The following is a 20,014-nucleotide window of genomic DNA, read 5'->3' as shown; positions in this document are numbered from 1 at the left end:
TGGGAAGCCACAGTCCGCAGTGTTTGCCCTAATGGCCTGGGGCTGGGTACCCTCCCCCAGCCGGGAAGGTAGTGCTCTCGACCCCATCCCCGGGTCATGGGTGGCCCTGGGCTTTGTACGAACCCGGGGTCAAATCCTGACGGTGCTCCTCCTCCCTGCCCCAGGTGAGCGGCAGGCCTTTCTCCTGAAGGGACCTTCAGGTGCTGAGCCGTTTGGACGGTGGCTCCTGTGTCTGTCTGCAGCTCCAGCCAAGCCTCCAATTCTGGAACCGGTTCCTCCAGCTGGAGGCCTTGATGGGTGTGAGGAGTTGCAGGTTGCCAAGGCTTTGGAGCAGCCAGACCAGGTGGGGGCGTCCCATGGGCAGATGAGCCGCCGGCCTCCCCAGCACCGTCACGGCCCCCAGCTGCTCCCCATCTGTAGGATGGGCCTGCGGAGGCCCTGTCAGAGCTGAGGGCTCAGATGTTATGTGGGCCACCTGCCTGCCCCTGTGGGTCAGTCCAGGGCGCGGGCTGCAAACCTCGGGGGCCTGGGGTAAGCCCCCAAGTGTCTATGTCAAGCAGGTGGTCAGTCCCTGACCAGGGTGTTCCCATCACGCCTGGCTCAGCCTGTACAACCGCGCACGCTTTCCTGTGGGCCTCTGCGGTAGGAACAGACATGGCACCCGTGTTCTCGGGCTTTTGCGGGTTAAATGCTTTCTTATAAAGAGCTCAGAGCAGCGCCTGGCACCAAGGGCCCCTGTGTACGGGTTTGTCAGAAGCACGCGGTCATCCCCGTCTCTGTGGCTCTAGGATTCCTGGGACTTGTAACTTCTGAAACCCAGAAGGCACTGTGCCCCCGGCTCCTGGCCCTGCCGTGTTTGGTGTGGTCAGGGGCAGCGGCGGCTGCTTCTCCCACCAAGACCTCCAGGCTCAAGGTGCACACCAGCCCCTGTGGACCCTCCCCACTGGGGCCGCACCCACCCCAGGGTCTTCATCCTGTGCTCACACACTTCACCACACCAGCCCCTGCGGACCCTCCCCACCCGCCCCCTGGTCTTGCTCCCATGCTCACACACTGGCCCCCTCCCCAGCGGCTTCTCTGCCTGCTTTGGCAGTGGGGTTGTACCCCAGGTCAGCAGGAGGGAGGTGAGACGCCCCCTCCCAGCCCCGCCCTTCCCCGCGCTCAGATGCTTCTGTGGCCACAGGCAGCAATAAAAGAAATCGATCGGCAGGCTTTCGGTCAGGTTAAGCCGTCCCGAAGGAAGATCCATGTGTCAAGCTGAGGAGGGCCAGGCCTGCCGGGGGGAGGGGAGGCTGGCGGGGTCCTCCTTTGTGCTAACTGGGGTCTTCTCTCCCTCTGAACTGAACCCAAGCCTGGGGCTCTGCCTGCCCTGCCACCCAGCCTGTTTGGGGGGGTGGTGGCTGGCAGGCCGGCTGCCTTGGTGTGACGTGGGTCATGTGGGGTCGCTTCTCGCTCCGCTGTTCATCTTCCCCGGAGGGTCTGACTTGCAGGGTAGGGATTACCGCCACTGACTGTTAGCCGGGAGATACGGGGGGGGGGGGGCGGGGGTCCCATGGGGCCTTCCTGCCTGCCCGCCCGCCATCAGACAGCTGGTAAGCCGTGTGAAATGGGAAAACCAAAGGTTTGAGTGGATTCATCCTGCCGAATTCCTGGCATTCATTTATCTTTGTGTTTTTGTAACTTTTACATAGGGTGCGTGGTCTGTCTGTTCACTTAGATGTGAGGCTGGGCTAGACTAGACGTCAGAGGTGGGTGCAGGTGGGGGTGCTGGAGGGACTTCGAGCACCCCAGAGGCGCCGGAGCCCTGTCCACTGCCTCCTCGCGAGGAGGGGAGGGTGGGCTGCCCCCATTTAACAGCGTGAGAATACTGAGGCTCAGAGTTGGCCCCTGGGGCTGCATTCAGATGGCCTCGTGTGAAGGATTTCTGGTCCACCCTGCTTGGCCTCGGCAGGGGGAGCGGACATGTGGGCTGAGATTGTAGGCTTTAAATCAGCTTGATGGCCAGGTCTCTCGTTTCCCAACACGTTGACGTAGCTTTCTGCAGCCTGCAGTTTTCACCTTACAGGTCTTGTAAGACACTGAGACTCCGGAGGGCTCCCTTAGTAGGCATGCTAGTCCCGGGAGCCTGTCACCCGGGCCAGGGAATGCATTTTAACCAAACAGCTGCCTTCCTAGCTGAAGCTGGCAGGTCCGTGTCGCCTGCCTTCTCGTACCACGTACGGTGGGGCGTCAGTGCTGGGCTGCCCCAGCCAGGGCGCTCAGCAGACCTTGGGTTCCACAACTGCAGTTTCCAGCAGCGTCCCTGCCTCATGCAGTGAGTCCCCCACGGGTGTGTTGACACCTCAGGGTTGAGTGCTGGGTAGATTTTGAGAGGGGAGACGGCTGAGACATCTTTAAAAGACATTGCCAGATTTTTCCAGAAAGAGTGGCAGCAACTCTCCTTTCCGCCCGCCAGCACAACCCAGACCTTTGTTTACCTGACTCTGGTGAGTGGTCCCCTCCACGCCCCTCAGCCCTTGGTTTCCAAGGATGTCCATCCTCCCCAGAAGGGGGAAAAGCCTGTGACCAACCTTGGCTTTTGCTGCACCCTGGCAGGTTTTGGGTAGACTGGACCACTTCTTGCCATGTGACCCTTGACTCCTGGGAGGTGGTACCCGTGAGAGCCAGTTCTGGCCCCAGCATCCTGCCTGTGGCCCTTGAGACCTTACATGTTCCCGATTGGAGCCGTGGGGGAATTTTTGTTTCTTTTGAGAAAGTGAAGGATTACTTAGGCCCTGGCAGTTTGCTTGGCAAGTTGGTGGAGGATGGCTGTGGCCGGCTTGACCTGGCATAGGACACGGTTGGGACTGGGGAGCTCATGGCTGGTGGCCTGTGACTGTTTTTGCAAACTTTTACCCGGTGGACCCTCTCTGAAATGCATTTGGCTGCAGGGTGGTGGGTTGTTTGTTTTTTACCCCCCCTCGGTGGAGCATTTTAGGGCATCTGGGCATGGCACATAGGGCTTTGAAGATGGTGGATAAGCCTGGGTGAGGAAACACTATTAGAGTCTGGACCACAGGAACACCTTAAGAACTTAGTAGCTTACCTCTGACACCCTGAGCCTGGGTAGAACACGTTACGGGAGAGTGTTAGTATTACTTGGGGTGTAAAGAATTCTGTGCTGTAGGTGTCTGTAGCCTGGGTTCCGGGGTGCCATGCACCTCCTCACACACATCCCTGTGGGTTTACAGATGAGCTTCTGTGGACTTGGTCAGGCTGACTATGTGCAAGATTTGGAGTGGGGAGTGCAGAGGGCTTGGTCTGCCTCTTTAAACCCTGTTGAAAATGGACCTTTTGCAAAAGCAACAAAACGTAAGTCGAGGCCAGGTCCTGGCTTTGATTCAGGTGGGACCCACCCGCGGTTGACACGTGCCAGGCTCACCCCCGGAGCTGAGGGTGGAGTGGACTTTCTGCTGCATCTGGATGGATGTGGTGCCAGCATTGGAGCCGAGCGTCCTGGTTGCGCGTGTGTTTATTAAGCTCCCATGGACCGAGTTCATTGCCTAAAGCCCCATGGTTTCTAATCTGGCGACACCTCTGGCCTTGAGTGAGCCCACCAGCCTGAGAGAGTGGGGAGAGTGGGTGGGCTGATGACCTCGGGACAGACCGAGGGGAGCTTCCACTCTTGGGATGTGGTTGCTGGCTCCTGATTTTCCAGGAGAAATTAGAAACCTTCATTTTGACCAGAAACCTCCCGTTTTAAGTTACCACCCATTGATTCACATTTAAAGATGTCTTGACTTCGCGCCAAGTAACGAGGTTGGTGGATGAAAGATGGCCCCTTAGCCTCCGCCCACTCCTGCCTAGTCCCTGTCCCCAGGGTTACTGATGGGACACTGAGGCTCAGATCTTATGGGGACCGGACAGGCCCCCGCTAGGAAGTTTGGGGCACTGGGCCTGGACCCCATCTTCTGGCTGGCTTCCTAGTTAAGCCTTCAACTTAGCTCCTGGGGGTCCTGCCCTGTGACACTCCGGAGTGGCCCGCCTGCCAGGCGTCTTCCTTCTCCGCGGTCAGCTGATGTTCTTGAGGGCGGGGCTGCCGTGCGTGTTCCGTAGGCTGAGGACCTCCCGAGTGGCCTTTGGGGCTGGGGGTGCAGGCGCACTCCCGCCCTGCAGACGGCTTTGCCGACACCCCCGCGGTGTGGAAGGGACACACATGCTCTGCCGTCTCCCCTGAGGGGTTTAGACACCCGGGTGCCTGGGCCCTGGGGCTGGGCAGGCCCCTTCAGTGGCCTCTGTGGCCTCACGTCTCATCTCCCAGCCAGGTGTCCTCCCTTCCGGAGAAGGGCTGGCCCGCTGCCCCACCTGCCACCCGGGCCTGCCGCTCCGTGGAGGCTCAGAGCGTGCTGCCGCCTCCTGGCCAGGTTGGGTTCCTGTCCTTCCGGACCTCTGATCGCCACCCACCCCAGCCATGTTCTGCACCCCGAACCTGTGAGCTCACTCAGAGGGCTCCTTGGTGGGGAGGTGGCCTTATTAGCTCAGGGCCCTCGGGGTCACCAAGGAGTCACTCCCAGATTGCCGGCTTGGCGCCCTCCAGCCCCGAGCTGCCAGAACGTGGGATTCAGGAGTGCGGCCCAGAGTCAGAGCTGCTCTTCCTCCCTGATACCCTCTGTAAGGCGATGCATGTAGGTGGGCCTACGTGGGCGTCCAGCAGCCTGCGGGATGGGAGGTGACCCCTAGCTGGGGGAGGGGGGTGTCTTTCTAGTATCTCCTGATTTAAATGGAAATTGCCAGCACAGCAGCAAGGAAAACTGGGTCCCCACCCTGGCTCCTCAGCATGCAGCCCCAGACGAGGATGTGGCTCTTCCAGCCTCAGTTTACCCATCTGTAGAGTGGGGCCAGGAGGGACCGTGTTAGGAGGATCCTTGGCTGATGGGGGGTGAGGTCTGTTCTGGAGTGACCCTGAAGGGTGATGTTCTGGGCAAAGCCAGGCCTTGTGGTTGTCAGCGCTGATGCCAACCGCCTCTGGGGGGGCCCTCAGTTCCAGCCTTGACCCTGTCCCACAGCCCTTTTTGCCTTAATCATGCGCTTCCCCGGGACTGTCTCCGCCCCACTCCGTGCCCCTCCCAGGCCGCCCTCCGTCTGCCCATCCCAGGCTGCTCCAGACGCCACCCGCTTGGAATAATCACCGTCAAATGTCGCTGCCATCTGCTGCCTGACTTCCATCCTTCGCCTCTACCGGAACCTCCAGGATCCCTCGCGTCTGCGGCCTTGAAGCTCAGCCACTCACTGGGCTGTCCAAGGAGGCCTCCATCGGCAGGCCGCCCGGGTCCAGGCCCTGCCCAGTGCTCTCCTCTCCACCCCGGGGCCCCCGGGAACCAGCCTAGGGGCCCAGTCCCACCTGCACTTCTCGGCACCCCTGTCCTGAGTGACAGGCCTGTGTGGGGGTTTGTCCTAAGCACTCTTCTCCCCGGGACCCAGTTTCAGCCTCCCGAGAGCCCCCATGCCCCTCGTCACTGCCGTGGCAGCGTGCGGACAAGGCTGGGGAGAGCCCGGAATGCTGCCTGACCACCCCCCCCCTCCCCCGTTGACTGCAGCTGCAGGGCCTCACTGAACCCCTTGTGGTGACTTCCCCGGAGACCCCAGAAATGAGCTGTGCAGACGGCTCAGCCTGTGGGGCTGGCTCTGGGGGTGCGGGGGCCTCCGTTTTCACTGGCTGGGGTCCTGGCAGACCCTCTGTGGCTCCTGCCTTTCCAATCCTGTAGTAACTTCACAGCCGCATGAATGAGGGGACTGCGGGGGAACGTGGTGGGCTTGTCCTGAGATGAGCTGCCTCGTTAGCGTTTTACTCCCGGGCCAGGGTTGGCACTGGGCACACGGCCGTTCTCACCCCCGCCTCCCCCATCCTTCTAGGCGGTTCCGGGTCAGGATGCAGGCCGTCTGCTTGAGCCGTCCTCTGCTCCAGCAGTTGGCAGTGGCTTCGGCTTGGTCTGCCAGTCACTGGGGCCAGAGCCTTGGGGTGGACGTCCAGCTCTGGGACTCTGGGCAAGAAAACGCCCCCCCCGGTCCACTTAGAAACCCACAACCCAAGGGGGTGTCCTTGGAAAAGAACACGAGGGCCTAAGGCGGGCCGCCGCTGTGCGTCCAGGGGCCAGGACGCCTTCCCAGGCTCTCCCAGGTGCTGCCCCCGCCCCCACCCCCAAGAAAAGCTGCTCCGTGCGAGTGAGCTGAGAACACGCCGCAAGGCAAATAAAATGAATGTGTTATGAAGCTGCTCAGGCTCCCGGGGTCACGTGGTGCCCCACGCCGCCGTTGCCTGCCTGCCTGCCGGGTCTCTGCTCAGGTGACCCCGGCCTTGTTAGGGCTGCACACGCATCGCCCCTTGTTGGGGGGGTGCACGGAGGCCCGGAGCTGGGGGACACCCTGTATTTGTTCACAAACATTTCTTTCTGCGGTAATGAAGAATTACCGAGAGGGGTGATTAGAGAACCCAGGTCCGGACCGTGCACGCAGAGCTGACAGTGAGGCCCTGCTGAGCCTGGCCTTGTGGGGTGTAATTACCCCGGGGCAGGGGGGTGGGTGCTGTCAGGGGAAAGGGGTGGATCGGTGCTTGAACCGGGAGCCAGCAGAAAATTCATCTCAGCTATTAGCTTGTAATTACAGAGCACGCAGGGAGCAGGCCCGAGGTCTGGGGCCGCGGAAGAGCGGGATGAAAGGAAGCGGTAATTACGGGTCCGCGGGAGGCTGGAGGGAGGCCGCAGGCTGATTAATACCGCCCTCCGCCCGCGCAGAGCAGGGAGCCGGGCCGCCGCCGCCGTGTTTAATGGAGCGTTAGGGGCCCCCGCCCCCCGCCCCCGTTGGGTCGTGCTGTCACCGCGCGTTTGGACAGCAGGCTCCCCGATCGATCGGGCTATGTTCTGAAGCACCAGGGACAAGGTGGTTCTGGAGAATGTCCGCTGAGCCGCCAGCCAGGCTCGCCCCTCGGCACTTGGGTTTTTCTTCTTTGCCTTTTGTTTTGTTTTTTGAAGCTCTGTGCTGCTTCTGGCCATATTAGAGACCTGGGCAGAGGAGAGGAGAAAGTATTGATTAAAGACACCTCGCTTTGGTAGAAAGTGCAGGCATTGGCGCAGGGCCTCCACAGGCGTGGTGGGCCTTGCTTCTGAACACCGGAGCCATCCAGGAGGGGGGGCCCAGCTGATTCTGGGGGAGACTTTTCCTCTCTGGTCCCCCCCCCGCCACCTCGGTCACAGGGGTCACAGGCCCTTGGCTCTGGGTGTGTTGCTGGAGCAGCTCGTTTTTCTGGGGGGAGTGGGGGAGGGTCTCCGGGGGCGGGGGGCGGACAGCAGCCTGTGATGCAGCTGAGACGTCCAGGAGGCCCCCTGAGCTAGTGTGTCTGTGTGCGCACGCGCATGTGTGCGTGTCAGGGCAGTCGAGCAGGAAGGGAGCCCACCCCAGCCCTCATCCATCCCTGGCCTCCACATTGTGGAGCCTGTTCCCAGCTGTTAGGATGATGGATTTACATGAGCTGATAATGTAGACAAGAACCCAGTTGATGGCCAGGAGCGCAGAAGTTAATGAATACCTCTCTAATGAGGGGGGGTGCACCCCTGCTCTGCGGGGCTTCTCCAGGGTGCTGGGGCCACCTAAGGCCCCCCCTCTCCCTTCCCCTTGCCCCCGTGGCTTCCACGGTCAGGGTGGTGCCTGCCTGGGCAGGGCTGGGGGGCAGAGCCATCCTGAAGCAACCCCGAAGCTGTAACTGGGGGCAAGACCCAGAGATGGGGACTGTGCTCCCGCATCGACCTCCAGCAAATTCATGGTGATCCTTCGCAGGGTCTCCAGGTCCCCCACGTTTGGCCTTTGCCTGCCTGCATCCTCGGTGTAAGGGGGCTGTCAGCCCGGCGGCCGGTGGTCCCTCAGGCCCCCTGCCTCCCCTCCCTGCCCCTCCCAGCACACACAAGCTGAGGAGGAAAGCTAATTTTAGACTGTCCTAAGGAAGCTGCTCATTTGGAATCCTATTTTAAGTGGCCTGACATCAGCAGAGCGGCTTTCCTGGCTGCGGGATGCTCCAGAGCCTGCAGTGACCGCAGCAGGGACACTTGCTTTGGGGGACCCCCAGGAGTCCCAGGGGGCTGTCCATAAGGTGCTACAGGGGTGGGGTGTCGCTAGGTGCCAGGAGGAGTGAGGCGCTGACATTCAGGGGCAGCTCTTATGGGAACGGGGCAGGGGGTGCACCTGGCTCCCAGGACCCTGGTCACCAGGGAAAGGCTGGGGCTGTCAGTGTTGGGGTTCCAGCAGGGGTGCCCCAGTTCCCTCAGCTCCCATGTCTGGCCAGCAGGAGGCTCTGGGCTGGGGGACCCCCTTCCAGGGGTTATTACAAACTCAGGCAGCCAAGGCTCTCTTTGAGGGCACCCCATTTGTAAAAAACCTGGTTTACTCCAGAAAAGCTAAAACATAGGCAAGGAAGTTCTGTGTTAAAAACATAGACTGTTTTTAACGTAGGGTTAAAATGATAAAATTGTTCCTCTTGGTGACACCCGAAGGCTTCCGCCCAGGGCCTTAAGGGGTGTGTGATGTTTCTGGGGTCTGACCCCGGGTTTGCCTAGTGGCTGCTCCCGGGCAGCTCTGTACCATCCTGCCCAGAGCTGGCAGCTGGTGGTCACCAGCTGGCCAGTCTGTCGCACAGCCGCTGGGCAGTGCCCTCACACCTGCCCCCTGGGCTGAGGGGACCTCCGCGCCCGCCTCACGTCCCCAGAACGGGGCTGGACCTGGGCCCCGACCAGCTTCCCGTGTGTGGGACACGGGTGCTGTGTTCAGGTCATCCCGGCCCCGCTGGTGACCTCCTGTCGGCCCTTGGGCCCAAGCCTGGACTCTCCCATCCGTAAAGTGGGCACGACAACGTGTGTCTCTGAGAGGCTGTAGGGTTTAAAGGGTGGTGGCCAGTTCTCTAAGGAGTCCTGGGAATGGGGAAGGGAGGTGGTTAATGGCCATGAACGGCACCAGAGGGTTCTGTTTTGGAGACTCTGGGTGAAGACACAGCGTGTCTGCAGACAGTTGAACGGCATGAAGAAAGGGGCAGGGACACTGAGAGTCCTGGTCAGTGGGGGGTGCGGGGGCCCTCCCTGTGCCAGTTAGCTAGCTAACGCTGCGTCACAAACCATCCCGAACACAGGCACGTCGGGCTCCGGGAGTGGCTGTGCTGGGTAGCTCTGGCCCAGCGCCCCTGGTGTAATGAACCTGGTGCCCGGCTGCGGTCCCATCAGAAGGCTCCCTGGGGCTGGAGGAGCCGCTGCCTCCCGTGGCTGTGGGCTGGAGGCCCCCGTTCCCGGGACGTGGGATCCCCGCGCAGGCGCCTCGGGCGTCCTCACAGCCTGACAGTGGACCCCTTGCGGCCCGTGTGGTCCAGGGAGTGCAGGGGGGTGGCTGAGCGCTTTGACAACCTCACTTTGGCAGTAGCTGCTCTTCTGCCGTTTCCTGTTCCCTACGAGTCGAGAGTCTGGCCCACGTGCGAGGAGAGGGTTAGTCTCTGGCCATAGCGGGAACGAGGGACAGACTTGGACCCACTTCGGAACCACCGCAGCCAAGCAACCTTGAGTTCTGAGTGCATCTGTGCCTTTTGGTCCCCCATGGCAGTTCGACCTTGGACCAGGCAGGTGGGGTCATGGAGGGCATCCTGCCCTTCCGCCCCCGCACCCCAGTTCTTCCTGGGGAGTACGCTGCCTCTGGGCCCAGTAAATGAGGTTTGAGTCCTGATGTGCTGCTGAGCTGTGTGGCCCTGGGTGAGGACCCTGCAAACTGTGCCCAGGCTGGGAGCCCGGCAAGGGTGGTGCTCCGTCATATGCCATTCCCCCCCCCCCCAAAAAAAACCCATCGGCCTACCGAGTGTGGGTGCTGAGGGCACTTTGGGCCAGAGCAGGACCCAGCAGACTTCTGGACCACCCCGGTCGGGTCCTGTGTGGGCTCCATCCCTGGGCCTCCCCGCAGGCAGCAGGACGAGAGCCCCGGGCCCCTCTGTCCCCGGCATCCTCCATGTTCGCTTTCAGCACCCAGTGCCGCTCAGGGGTGGGCAGAGCTGGTCTTTGGGTGCCCGGGCAGGAAGGGACAGTGGTGGGGAGGGCTTTCGGGGGCGACGGCGGCACAGATCAGGCAGCCCGGGTCCAGTGTGCCCAGATTGACCCGCGCGGCCTTGGCCTAGCCCCTGCCCATCCAGGCCTGGGCTTCTGCCCCGTCCACTGACCGTCAGCGTGACGACACCCAGCAGGGGTCCCTGAGATATGTGCTGGGCCTGCTGTGAATCGCCTCCTGGCACCCTCACAGAGTTAACTTCATGAGGTAGACTTTGTCTTCATTCTCAGGTTATAGATGAGACTGAGGCCCAGAGAGGCAAGGGAACTTGCCCAGGGTCACACAGCTGGAGGCCCCGGAGCTGGGGTCCAGGCCCCACCGTGTGTGGCCGCGTAGGCTGTGCTAAGCCTGACCTCCAGGCGCCCCCTTCCTCCTTGCTCCAAGGCTGGTCCACACAGTCCTGTTCCCTCATTCCTGGGAGGAGGGGGTGGGGAGGACTGGGTGCTGGGGCAGGCCTCCTGCTCAACTGCCCCAGCGGCTGGCTGAGTGCCGGGGTGGCCGAGAGAGCGCTCTTGTCCAGAGCCTGCGGGGCAGGGACCCTGTCGCCCCACCCCCCCAGGTTCCTCTGCTTGACTGTAGGGCCAGTGGAGTCGCCTGTACCCTGCCCTCTCCCCCGCTCCTCCAGAGAGGAGGACGCATGGAGTCAGGGCCCTGTCACCCGCCGGCAGCTGGGAGGCTGCGCTGCTGGCCGCAGGCGCCGGGGCTCTTGTGGGGTCCTTTGTCCTCAAGGTGTAAGCCGTCTCCCGAGAGGAGGGCCCCTCTGAGCACGCACTGGCCTCTTTAACACCCCCCCACAGTCATGGCCGTTTACCCTCTGCGCCCCCGAGACCTCTTTGCCCACCCACCTTGCAAGGGGGGCATGGGGGCCGCAGCACAGCTCTCCAGGACTTGGGGTGCAGACTGTGTGTCATCGGGGCCTCAGCCTCTCCTGGCTGCCCACAGAGGGGCGGGGGCCCCGGGAGAGGCACACGTGCTCACCACGCTGTCCTTGTGGCCGCGGCTGCGTCCTCCCGGAGTCCCCAGGTGACCACCGTTCCCTGGAGCTGTCCTCCCAGCTCTCTGCGCCTCCCCCTGCACTCAGCCCGTGCCCTGCCGCCTGTGAGGCCATGGGCCTTGTTTGCACCCCTGGAATGTACCCGCAGGTTGGGAGCAGGGATGGGCAGGTGCCCCCGAGAGGGCAGGGGACGCTCACGCCCACCAGCCAGTGAGGAGCATGGCCTCTGTTGAGGGGTCTCGCGGGGCCTGCAGGAGGACGAGCCCCCTGGGGGTGGGGAAGGCTTGCGGGGTCCCCTCGGTCAGCTCCTTGGTCAGCGTGGCCGAGCCTGGACCCCCCCCACCCCACCCCACCCCACCCTGGGGGGAGCCATGTAGACCTGCCGCTGTGCGTCTTCAGTGTCTCGGGGGTGCTCTGTGCCTAGCCGACCGCCGCGGGGGCCTCAGCTGGCTGTGTCCTCTGCCCATTTCTCACCTCCAGGGAGTCTTCTCGGTGCAGACCCGCTTTGTCCCCCGGGGCCTTTGGGGTTCAAGGGGCGACGGCAGCCCCACACGAGGGCCCAGTCGACCCGCGAGGGATGGTCCCGGGTCCCCGCGGCCTGCCTGAGCGCGAGCCCGTCTCCTCCTCTGGGAGGAGGGAGGTTGTGCGCCATCATCCATCTGGGAGACGTGCTGGAGGCCCTGCCTGTCCTCCGGGGGGTCCCCGCTCTGACCCTCTCCTTTCCGTTGGCTTTCCTCTCTTTCTTGCAAGAATACTGGCCCAGGGTCCCGGGCCCCGTGGTTCTCTGGTTGTGGGGCGGAGAGGGACGCCGGGCTGGCGGCCCGCCTCGCTCCGCAGCGCTGGCTCTGCCCTGCTTCGCCTGCCCCGCGCCCCGCATGCCTGGCCGGCGCCCGCTCTGGTGCTGGGCCCTCTGCTCTCGGGTGACTCTGGTTCTTCTCTTCCTGTTTCAGGCATGAGCCATGAGCCCAAGTCCCCTTCGCTAGGGATGCTCTCCACCGCGACCAGGACCACTGCCACCGTCAGCCCCCTCACCCCCTCGCCGCTCAATGGCGCCCTGGTGCCCAGCGGCAGCCCCGCCTCCAGCAGTGCGCTGTCGGCCCAGGCCGCACCTTCCTCCAGCTTCGCCGCCGCCCTGCGCAAGCTCGCCAAACAGGCGGAGGAGCCCAGAGGTAAGAGGCGCGCCCGCCCCGGGCAGCCGGCCGAAGGGCGGGGAGAGCGTGGTCCCCCGCGGCCCCCGGGGTTCGGCGCAGGGCCGTCCGTCCGTCCGTCTGCCCGTGGGCTTGCACACCAAGCATCCACTCTGGCCGATCTTCCTCCTGCTGTTGCTTTGCGGCAGGGACGCGCTTTCGGACCCCCTGCCTGGCTGCTAAGCCCCGCTCTCTGCGCTGTCTGCTGCCTTTCTTTGCTCCAGGAGCCGCCGAGGGGGCCCTCCGCCGACAGCGGTGGGCGTGGGGGGGGGGGTTTGCAGGTGTGATACCCCTTTTAGAGCCCCCGGCATGTTCCTGAGTTGGGGGCACAGCTCACCCACCACTGCTATCCTTCCTGCCCCGGCCCCCAGGCAGGGGTCTTGTGGCATGGACAGGTGTCCCCCAGGGGTCTGGAGCCCTGACTCCTCCTGTCACTGGGGCAGTGACGTGCTGTGTGGCTTTTGGCAAACTCTGGTCTCTCTTGAGTGTCAGCCTTCTTGTGCGTACAACTCTGGCTCCAGGCCCTTCCAGGGTGACTGTCAGGCTGTGTTCGGGTCAGAGGCCACCGGCTGCACGAGTGGGTGGTGGGCAGTTTGCACCAGAGCTGCCAGGAGGCCTGGGCTGCTACAGATTCCAGTGTGGGCCTCTCAGATACCCTTTAGCTGCCCTGCTCGGGGGGCAGGGGGTTCGACCTCCCGGGTAGAGGAAGTGGGGACCCTGGGTGCCTCTGCCTGCCATCTGCCTCTCCCCAGATGTCCAGGGCTTGCTGTTGCGTGCTCCAGGGCCCTCTGGGCACCTGGAGAACACTCGTCTATCTGTATCGACTCTGGGGTCTCCAGCACAGCAGAGCAGACGCTTGCTATGACGGGGATGCGGCGGGCGTCTGCTGATGTCTGACTCCGACTTGTCCGCACCCCTTTTCTGCTCACGTGGCTGGGCAGAGGAGGGAGTGGGGTAGACTGGAATCCCGGGGCAGGTGGCTCTGGGCCCAGGAGCCAAGGCTGTCGGGCCTGGTTTCTGCGTTGCCAGGGGGTCGCCTCACGGCCGGTGTCCACCCTGGGGAGGAGCGGGCACAGTGGCTCCAGCCCTGACCTGGGGTCTCTTCTGAGTGGACGAGGCGGCCCCCTGGGCAGTTTGCCCGGTGGCTCCCTGCTCTGGTGTCATCCTCCGTCGTGTTCCAGAGGGGCAGAGAGACGGGGCCGGCACGGCGTCCACGGACAGCTGTCAGCAGGTCGGGACCGCCAGGTCCCTCTGGCTGAGTCACCCCCAACCCGGGTGTCAGGGCTTAAGCCAACATCCATGTCCATGCCTGGGCAGCTGGGCCCATCCTGGGGTGACACCCCCCACCCCACTGTCTGCAGAGGACAAGGCTCCCGCGGGGGCCCCGAGTGTGGGGCGAGCCTGGCCTCGGTGGCCTTTGTTTCCTCTCTGCTGGCCCCAACGTCCAGCTCAGATGGCGGGTCAGTGGGCAGCCCACGTGCCAGAGGCTGTCGGGCCTCACTGGCCGGGAACACTGTGCTGCGGGGGGCCCGCTCCCCTCGGCTGCAGTCCAGGTGTTCCCGTGACGCCCTGGGAAGGGTGCCCGAGGACTTTGTGACGGAGGGCTGGGGCGGGCCGGGCCATGCAGGTCCGTGCTCAGGCTGTCTCTGGAGCACGGCATCCGTTGCTGGCTGGGCTGAGGCGTCCCCATCACCCTGAGTGAGGAAACCTGGGCCCTGGGGAGCTCGGGGTCTGGACCCCAGGCTGCCCTGATGCTTGGTGTAGTTCCACTGTGCGTGCTGGGCACCGCGACCTTGTTTCTGGCTCACGGGGCCACAGGCCAAGTCTGTGCATTTAAAGCTACGGTGATGAGCTGGACGTGCGATGCTCCATCTGGGCAACCCCAGTGGGGCTTTTGCTTTGAAGAGCTGAGCCCTGTCACTCTCTGGAGTCGCCTCCAGCCACATCCCCAGGCCTGGTCCCCATTTTTCTTTTCTCACGGAGTCGCCCCAGCTCTGCTGGGCCATCCCCCGTCTGTAGAATGGGCTAGCAGCCCGGCGGTCGCCCAGTGTGCAGGAGGGCAGGAGGCTGAGGCCCTGCGAGGTCACATAAGGAGCCTGGGGTCACAGAGCTGCTGAGGACGCATGTGGTGTCCCTTGCTGCTGCTGCCTGGGCCTTTCCACGTGGACCTGGAGGCCCCGGGCTTAGGACGGCAAAAGCCTGAGCACGGCCCTGGCAGGGAGGGGCGGGCGTCCTACAGTGGTGCAGGGAGCACGCGAGGGTCTTGGCTGTCAGCCTCTGGGAGCCTGGGGGGCTCTGGGAGCACGAGGGGTGGCTGGCTCCCCCAGGGCCCCTGTCTCTCCACCGGGAACCAGAACGGCCAAGGGGGATGCTTGGTGATTTGGGGGGGGGGGGCGCTCAATTTTTTTCTCCTTGTAAATTTTCTATAAAATTCATTTCTAAAAGGACACAGTTCAGCAGGTTGTCACACGTTCAGAGTTGTGCGGCTATCACTTTCTAAAAATTTATTAATTTGTGCAAGTTCCTGGCCACCCTGGGTCTCGGTTGCTGCGCGCGGGCTTTCTCTAGCTGTAACGAGCGGGAGCTGCTCTTGGTTGCGATGCACGGGCTTCTCACTGCTGTGGTGTCTCCAGCTGCAGAACGCAGGGCTCTGGGGCACATGGATTTCAGTTGCTCCCCGGCTTGTGGGGTCTTCCCAGGCCAGGGATCGAGCCCGGGTCACCTGCATTGGCAGGCAGAATCTTAACCCCCAGACCACCAGGGAAGTCCCAGCCGTCACTCTTAGTTATAGAATGTTTTGTCCTCCCCGAAAGAAGCCCGCCCCCAACACCCACCCCCAACTCTGGCAGCCCCGATCTGCGGCCTGGCCGACTGTGGGCACGCACTGCCCCGCCGCTGGCTGTCCGCGTGGCGCGCCCCCGGGTCTCGTGGCTTCCCGTGGCCGGTTGGCACGGCACTGCTGGGTGTGCGGGGCTCACCCGGTGAGGGCGCTCCCGTCCTGACCCGGCACAGTGACTGTTCGTCGAGCACCCGCTCTGTGCCGGCGGCCTCTTGCTGCGAGAGTGGCCTCTGTTCTGCGTCCACCTCTCCGCCGGACCTGGCCGCGCTTCAGGCTTGGCTGGCGTCCCGACTCACAGGCCGTGGAGCCGAGATGGAAACCAGTCCCTCCCTGACACCGCCGCGTCCGTGTCCGCCTTCCCAGAGACGGCCCGGCACGGCCTCCGCTTTGGCTGTCCCTTGAAGGCCCCCTGTACCCGCAGGGTGCCCCCGGGGGGACCATCCTGCCCCCGAGGGTGCAGCGATCCCCCCACCTTGCCGCCAGGCCCGTCTTTGTCACCTCGTGCTCCCCGGGTGCTGGCCGCGGCCCTGGGCGCCTCCCGCTCCCTGCAACCCTCTCCTCCGCCCCACCGGAGCATCTCGTTCTGAGAGCTGTGGCCCAACTCTCCCGTCCGCTTCCCGGGCTGATGTCTTTCCTCACATCGCGTCTTCAGGGTGCAGTTTAAAAATTCGGTGCAGAGCAAGTCATCCGCCTGCCTTGTTTGCTCTGTCCCCAGAGAGCTCGTGAGCGGGAGATGGTGCGCCCCGCGGGAGGTGTGTTGTCTGGTCCCTATGGGCCGGCGAGGGGCCAGGGTCTGTCCCTGGGGGGCCCCTGACGTGCTCGACCCTGTAACCCACCATGGAGGGGGGCGCCCCGTGTGGGGACACGGACGTCGGCGGGTTCTGTGTCCTTGCTGTGTGACCCAGGCCCGGCGCGCAACCTCTCTGAGCTGCTGCCTGTTCTCAGGACAAGGGTGGCGTCTGCCGCGTCGATCCTGAGGGTTCAGGAGACGAGCACGCTCGCTCCAGGCACAGTGCCTGCTGGTGACGGTGCGGGGCCACCCACACTGTCACCCCACCCCCAACACGCAGAGCCAGGGCCTCGAGGGGCCGAGCGAGGTGGGTGTGTCCATGGCTGAGGGCTGGAGACCCTGTCCCATCGGGGCAAGTGCTCCTGTCTGCCGACAGCCCCGGGCGTGACCAGGCCCACACACAGCACGTTCTGGAAGGAACCTCAGGCTGCAGACGTGCGCCTGACCATCACCTTGGTCTGCGTGTTCCCATGGGGCCCTTGGCAGTGATGGGCAGGGGCCGCCTTGCACAGGTGGGGGGAGCAGGCACCCTCGCTGGCGAGGTTGGAGGTGGGACTCTGCCCACCAGCGATGCAGCTGCCAGAGTGAGGAACGAGGTGGGTGCTCATGGTCTGCCGCCTGAAACCCGCCTCTTTCCAGGAAAACAGCAGAATGGGGTGGGGGTGCAGCCCCGTCTATCTCCTTAGCAGGGGTGAGCGTGAGGGGGGCCTCCTCAGCTCCTCGCCCCCTCCTTGGCATCTGGGCCAGGGTTCCAGGGAGAGCAAGGCCCAGGGGAAGGGGACCAAGCCCGCTCTGGAGGGGTACTCGGCCCCCCTGAGCCCCCGTGGGAAGCAGCATGGACACCCACCGTTCCCCCCCCAACCGCTCTGCTGGGAAACGCGTCTTGTGAGGATGACCACACTTGCCTTTGCTGGTTGGGGTTTGGTGATGCGGTGTGCGGTCCTGGGAGCAGGCGTGCGTCGCCCCTGGTGAGGGAGAGGGCTCCTCGGAGGGCGCGGGGGCGAGGCCCAGTCTGTCCCACCACGGACGGGCAGGCCTGCGGTGGGGAGAGCGGCTGCCAGGAGGGGCCGTGTGCAGCCCTGTGGCTCCCTCAGCAGGGTCTCCCTGAACCCACAGCGGGCTGGCCGTGTGCCCGCTGTCTCCAGCCTGTGGGGTCCTCACCTGTGTGTGCTTACGGCGGGAACTTCACCTCCAGGGAGCACATGTGCTCGTGGTTGTGGGTCAGGATGGTCCCTGCCGGTCCTGGGTGAAGTCTGGGAGGGCTCGCTGTGGGGAGACCCTCCGCATGGACGCTGGTCCTCACTCTGCATCCATCACAGCGCCTCCCATCCTGTCACCGCGACGCTGCCTGCACACTGCTGCCCTCGGCCCTGAGAAGCTCAGGGCACTGGAAGGCGGCCGGGGGGTCCTGTTTTAGGGACATATCACGGGTCGCTGGCCCTCCCCCTGGGGAGGAGGGGAGGGGGACAAGCTGTGAGGCTGAGGCCGGGCCCGGCCCTCCTCGCTCAGGGCTGGCCCTGGCACAGGAGCCCTGGTTTGGGGCATGGAGTTGGTGCTCTGTGATTATCCTGGTGGCAGGTCGAGGGCACGTCTGGGAGCTGACGGCCTCTGTGCTGTCGCAGAGTCGTGTTTTCAGGCCCCACTCCTGCCCCCGTGGAGGCAACTTTGGGGTCTCAGCTGTTAATGACGTGAGCCCGGGCAGCCCCGGGCACTCACCTGCCAGCTCAGAGACGGAGGGGACATGGAGCGCTGCGCAGAGTCACCTCGGCCGCGCGCCAACGCCTGCCGCGCACCGCAGTTAATCACGGCCGCCCTGAGCCCGGGGTCGGGGGCACCGCCCGCTAATTGGCGGGTGCGTGGTCGGGCATCGATCCGGCTGCTGAGTGGCAGCGGCCGGCCCATCCCCCGGGGGCCAGGCTGCTAACTGCCCGTGGCCTCTGGCACCCGAGTCCCGCCCGCCCCCTCCTGCCTCCTCACTCACCGCCCGGTGCTTGGAAATGATGCCGGTCCCCAGAGACCTGCTGATGGTGTGGGGCGCAGAGACGGAACCGGGGCCGGGCAGCAGGTGGCCCCGAGTCCCCGCGTGCAGTGAGGCCCCGGCTCCCCCTCCATCTGCCCGGCCCTGGGGGGTTGACCCCGTATCCCCCTGGGGCAGTGCAGCCTCCCCGGTGACTGCTCGGGGCGCTCGGTGCATCCGTTTTCTTTCTTTTTTGATTCCAGAGCGCGTGGGCCCACGTTCCTCCACCCACAGGGCGGCCCCGGGCACACAGGCGGCCCCCTGCCCGCTCTGTGGCTCTGTGTCCTTCCAGCCGCAGCGGGTGTGGTGGGAGGTTCGGTCGGCACTGCTGACCCGTGTCTGGGTGGACCGGGGCCCACTGCCCCGCACGGAGGGTCCCTGGGGTGGTACACGGACACTGCTTCACGACCTCTGCGAGCTGCCCCGCCGGGGGGCGGTTCAGGGTACGGGACTTCCTTCATCAGCTCTCCACGCCCCAGGGCAGGCCGGGTCAGCCCACCTCCCACCATTGCCACCTGGAAACTGGTGTCCCGGGCGGACCCCTGACCCGACAGACGCAGCTAGTTTCAGAACCTTGGAGTTTGTCCTGCGGGGGTTGGGAAGGCAGCCAGTGGACCCCTGGCATCGGCCGTCCCTGGCGGCCGTGACAGCTGGCAGAGGCTGGAGCTTGCCCGGCCAGTGGGTGGCGCAGCTGGGGTAGGGGGCGTGGCGTCCTGACCTAGGGGTGGGCCTGGTGTTGGCCTGGGTGACTCAGGGTTGGAGAACTGCTGGTGTGTGGGCCCTGACGGGTGGGGGCTGGGAGCAGGGGCCCCCTGGCCCTGGCGTTGTTCTGGAGGTGACTGAGCCCTTAGCCCCGGCTCTGTCTGGACTGGTGTCTCCTGCGGGGTCGTCCTGCACAGTTGTGCAGGTCGTGCACAAGCCTAGGAAGTGCACTGAGTCGGCCACAATGGCGCACCTTCCCGGGGGCACAGCTCCGTGCCAGCCTCTGTGGGCCTCGGGGTCCAGCCGCTCTGCCTCCCAGCCCCTGCTGAGCCCACACCTGGCTGGGGAGTCCTCGGGGCAGAGAGAAGGGCCCCAAGTCAAGCACCCTGGGCCATAGGCCGCCCTCCTCCCCATCAGGCAGAGGTGTCACTGGGGAGGAGGAGTGTGGTTGGTTAAAGAGACGAGAGGACCAGGGTCTTGGCCCCTGGGACCAGGCAGGTTCTGCAGAGAACCCCAGGGGGAGGTATGGAAGCCGTGAGGTCCTGCTTGCAGCGGGGGCGGTGTGTGTTGGCCCTGGCTTCCCTGGCCCCCTGGTTCAGGCCTCTCAGGGGCACTTTGTGGGACTGGGCATCTCGGGACGTCGGCGTAGGCTCCTGGGCCAGGTCTGCCGCCTCCGGGTGCCCGAGCTGGCCCAGCCCCCACGGGCACAGCCCCAGCTGAAGCTCTGCTGTGTGACAGAATCAGGGGCGTCCTTCCGGGTCTGCCATAGACCCGTTCCCTGGGTGTTCTTCATGGCTCACAGGTTCGGGGGGTCTGTGTGTGATGGGGCACCATGTGGGTGTCTGAGGGGCCTCTGACCCCCGACTGCAGCCCAGAGCACCACGAGGCGTGGGTGTGCACACAGCCCGGCTGCACGGGGCCTGGGTGTGCCTCTGGGGGTCCCCCAAACCGCAGACTCCAGCATCCCAGGGGCCACGCTGCCAGGATAGGCCTCGGACTAGAGACCCACCTGGGGGCGGGGGCATCGGGGGCTGAGGACGGGGAACTGGACGCACTGTCGCCCCCTCCCCCCGCCACTCGAGGGAGCTGCTGCAGGCGGGCGCCTTCACATCAGGGCCCCAAGTCCTCTCGGCCCCTACGCCCTGTGCCCTCCTCGCCTGCTGCCCCTGCAACTGCCGGAGATGGAACTGCCCTGCAGGCCTGGAAGCCTCCAGCCATGCCGGCTGCCCATCCCCGCCACCCCCTCTGGGGGAGAAGCCCAGGGGTGCAGGCTAAGGGTGGGGGTTCCTTCCAGGGCTGGGGGGAGGGAGTGGAAAGCAGGTCACAGCGATGGTTGCCCAACGTTGTGAACATGCTGACCAGCCCGTGTGATATAAACCCCACG

The 20,014-nt window shown here is 64.5% G+C and overlaps 1 protein-coding gene across 5 annotated transcripts in view; it reads left to right on the top strand.

Annotated features, from left to right (window-relative positions):
• The window catches only part of GSE1 (Gse1 coiled-coil protein), a 390,100-nt gene that overhangs the window by 350,501 nt on the left and 19,585 nt on the right, over positions 1 to 20,014 (top strand). For 4 of the 5 annotated variants that reach the window (XM_043435171.1, XM_043435170.1, XM_043435169.1 and 1 more), the window contains exon 3: positions 12,046 to 12,264. The exons of the other annotated variant lie outside the window; for it this stretch is intronic. In XM_043435171.1, coding sequence (XP_043291106.1) covers positions 12,046 to 12,264 — 219 coding nt within the window. The remainder of the gene's footprint in view (positions 1 to 12,045; positions 12,265 to 20,014) is intronic. 5 annotated transcript variants of the gene reach the window in all.

This window comes from Cervus canadensis, chromosome 18 (genome assembly GCF_019320065.1).
Source record: "Cervus canadensis isolate Bull #8, Minnesota chromosome 18, ASM1932006v1, whole genome shotgun sequence".
In the NCBI taxonomy this organism is placed as follows: domain Eukaryota; kingdom Metazoa; phylum Chordata; class Mammalia; order Artiodactyla; family Cervidae; genus Cervus; species Cervus canadensis.
The sequence above is the reverse complement of the archived record's forward strand: the minus strand, read 5'-3'. Positions and strand labels throughout refer to the sequence as shown.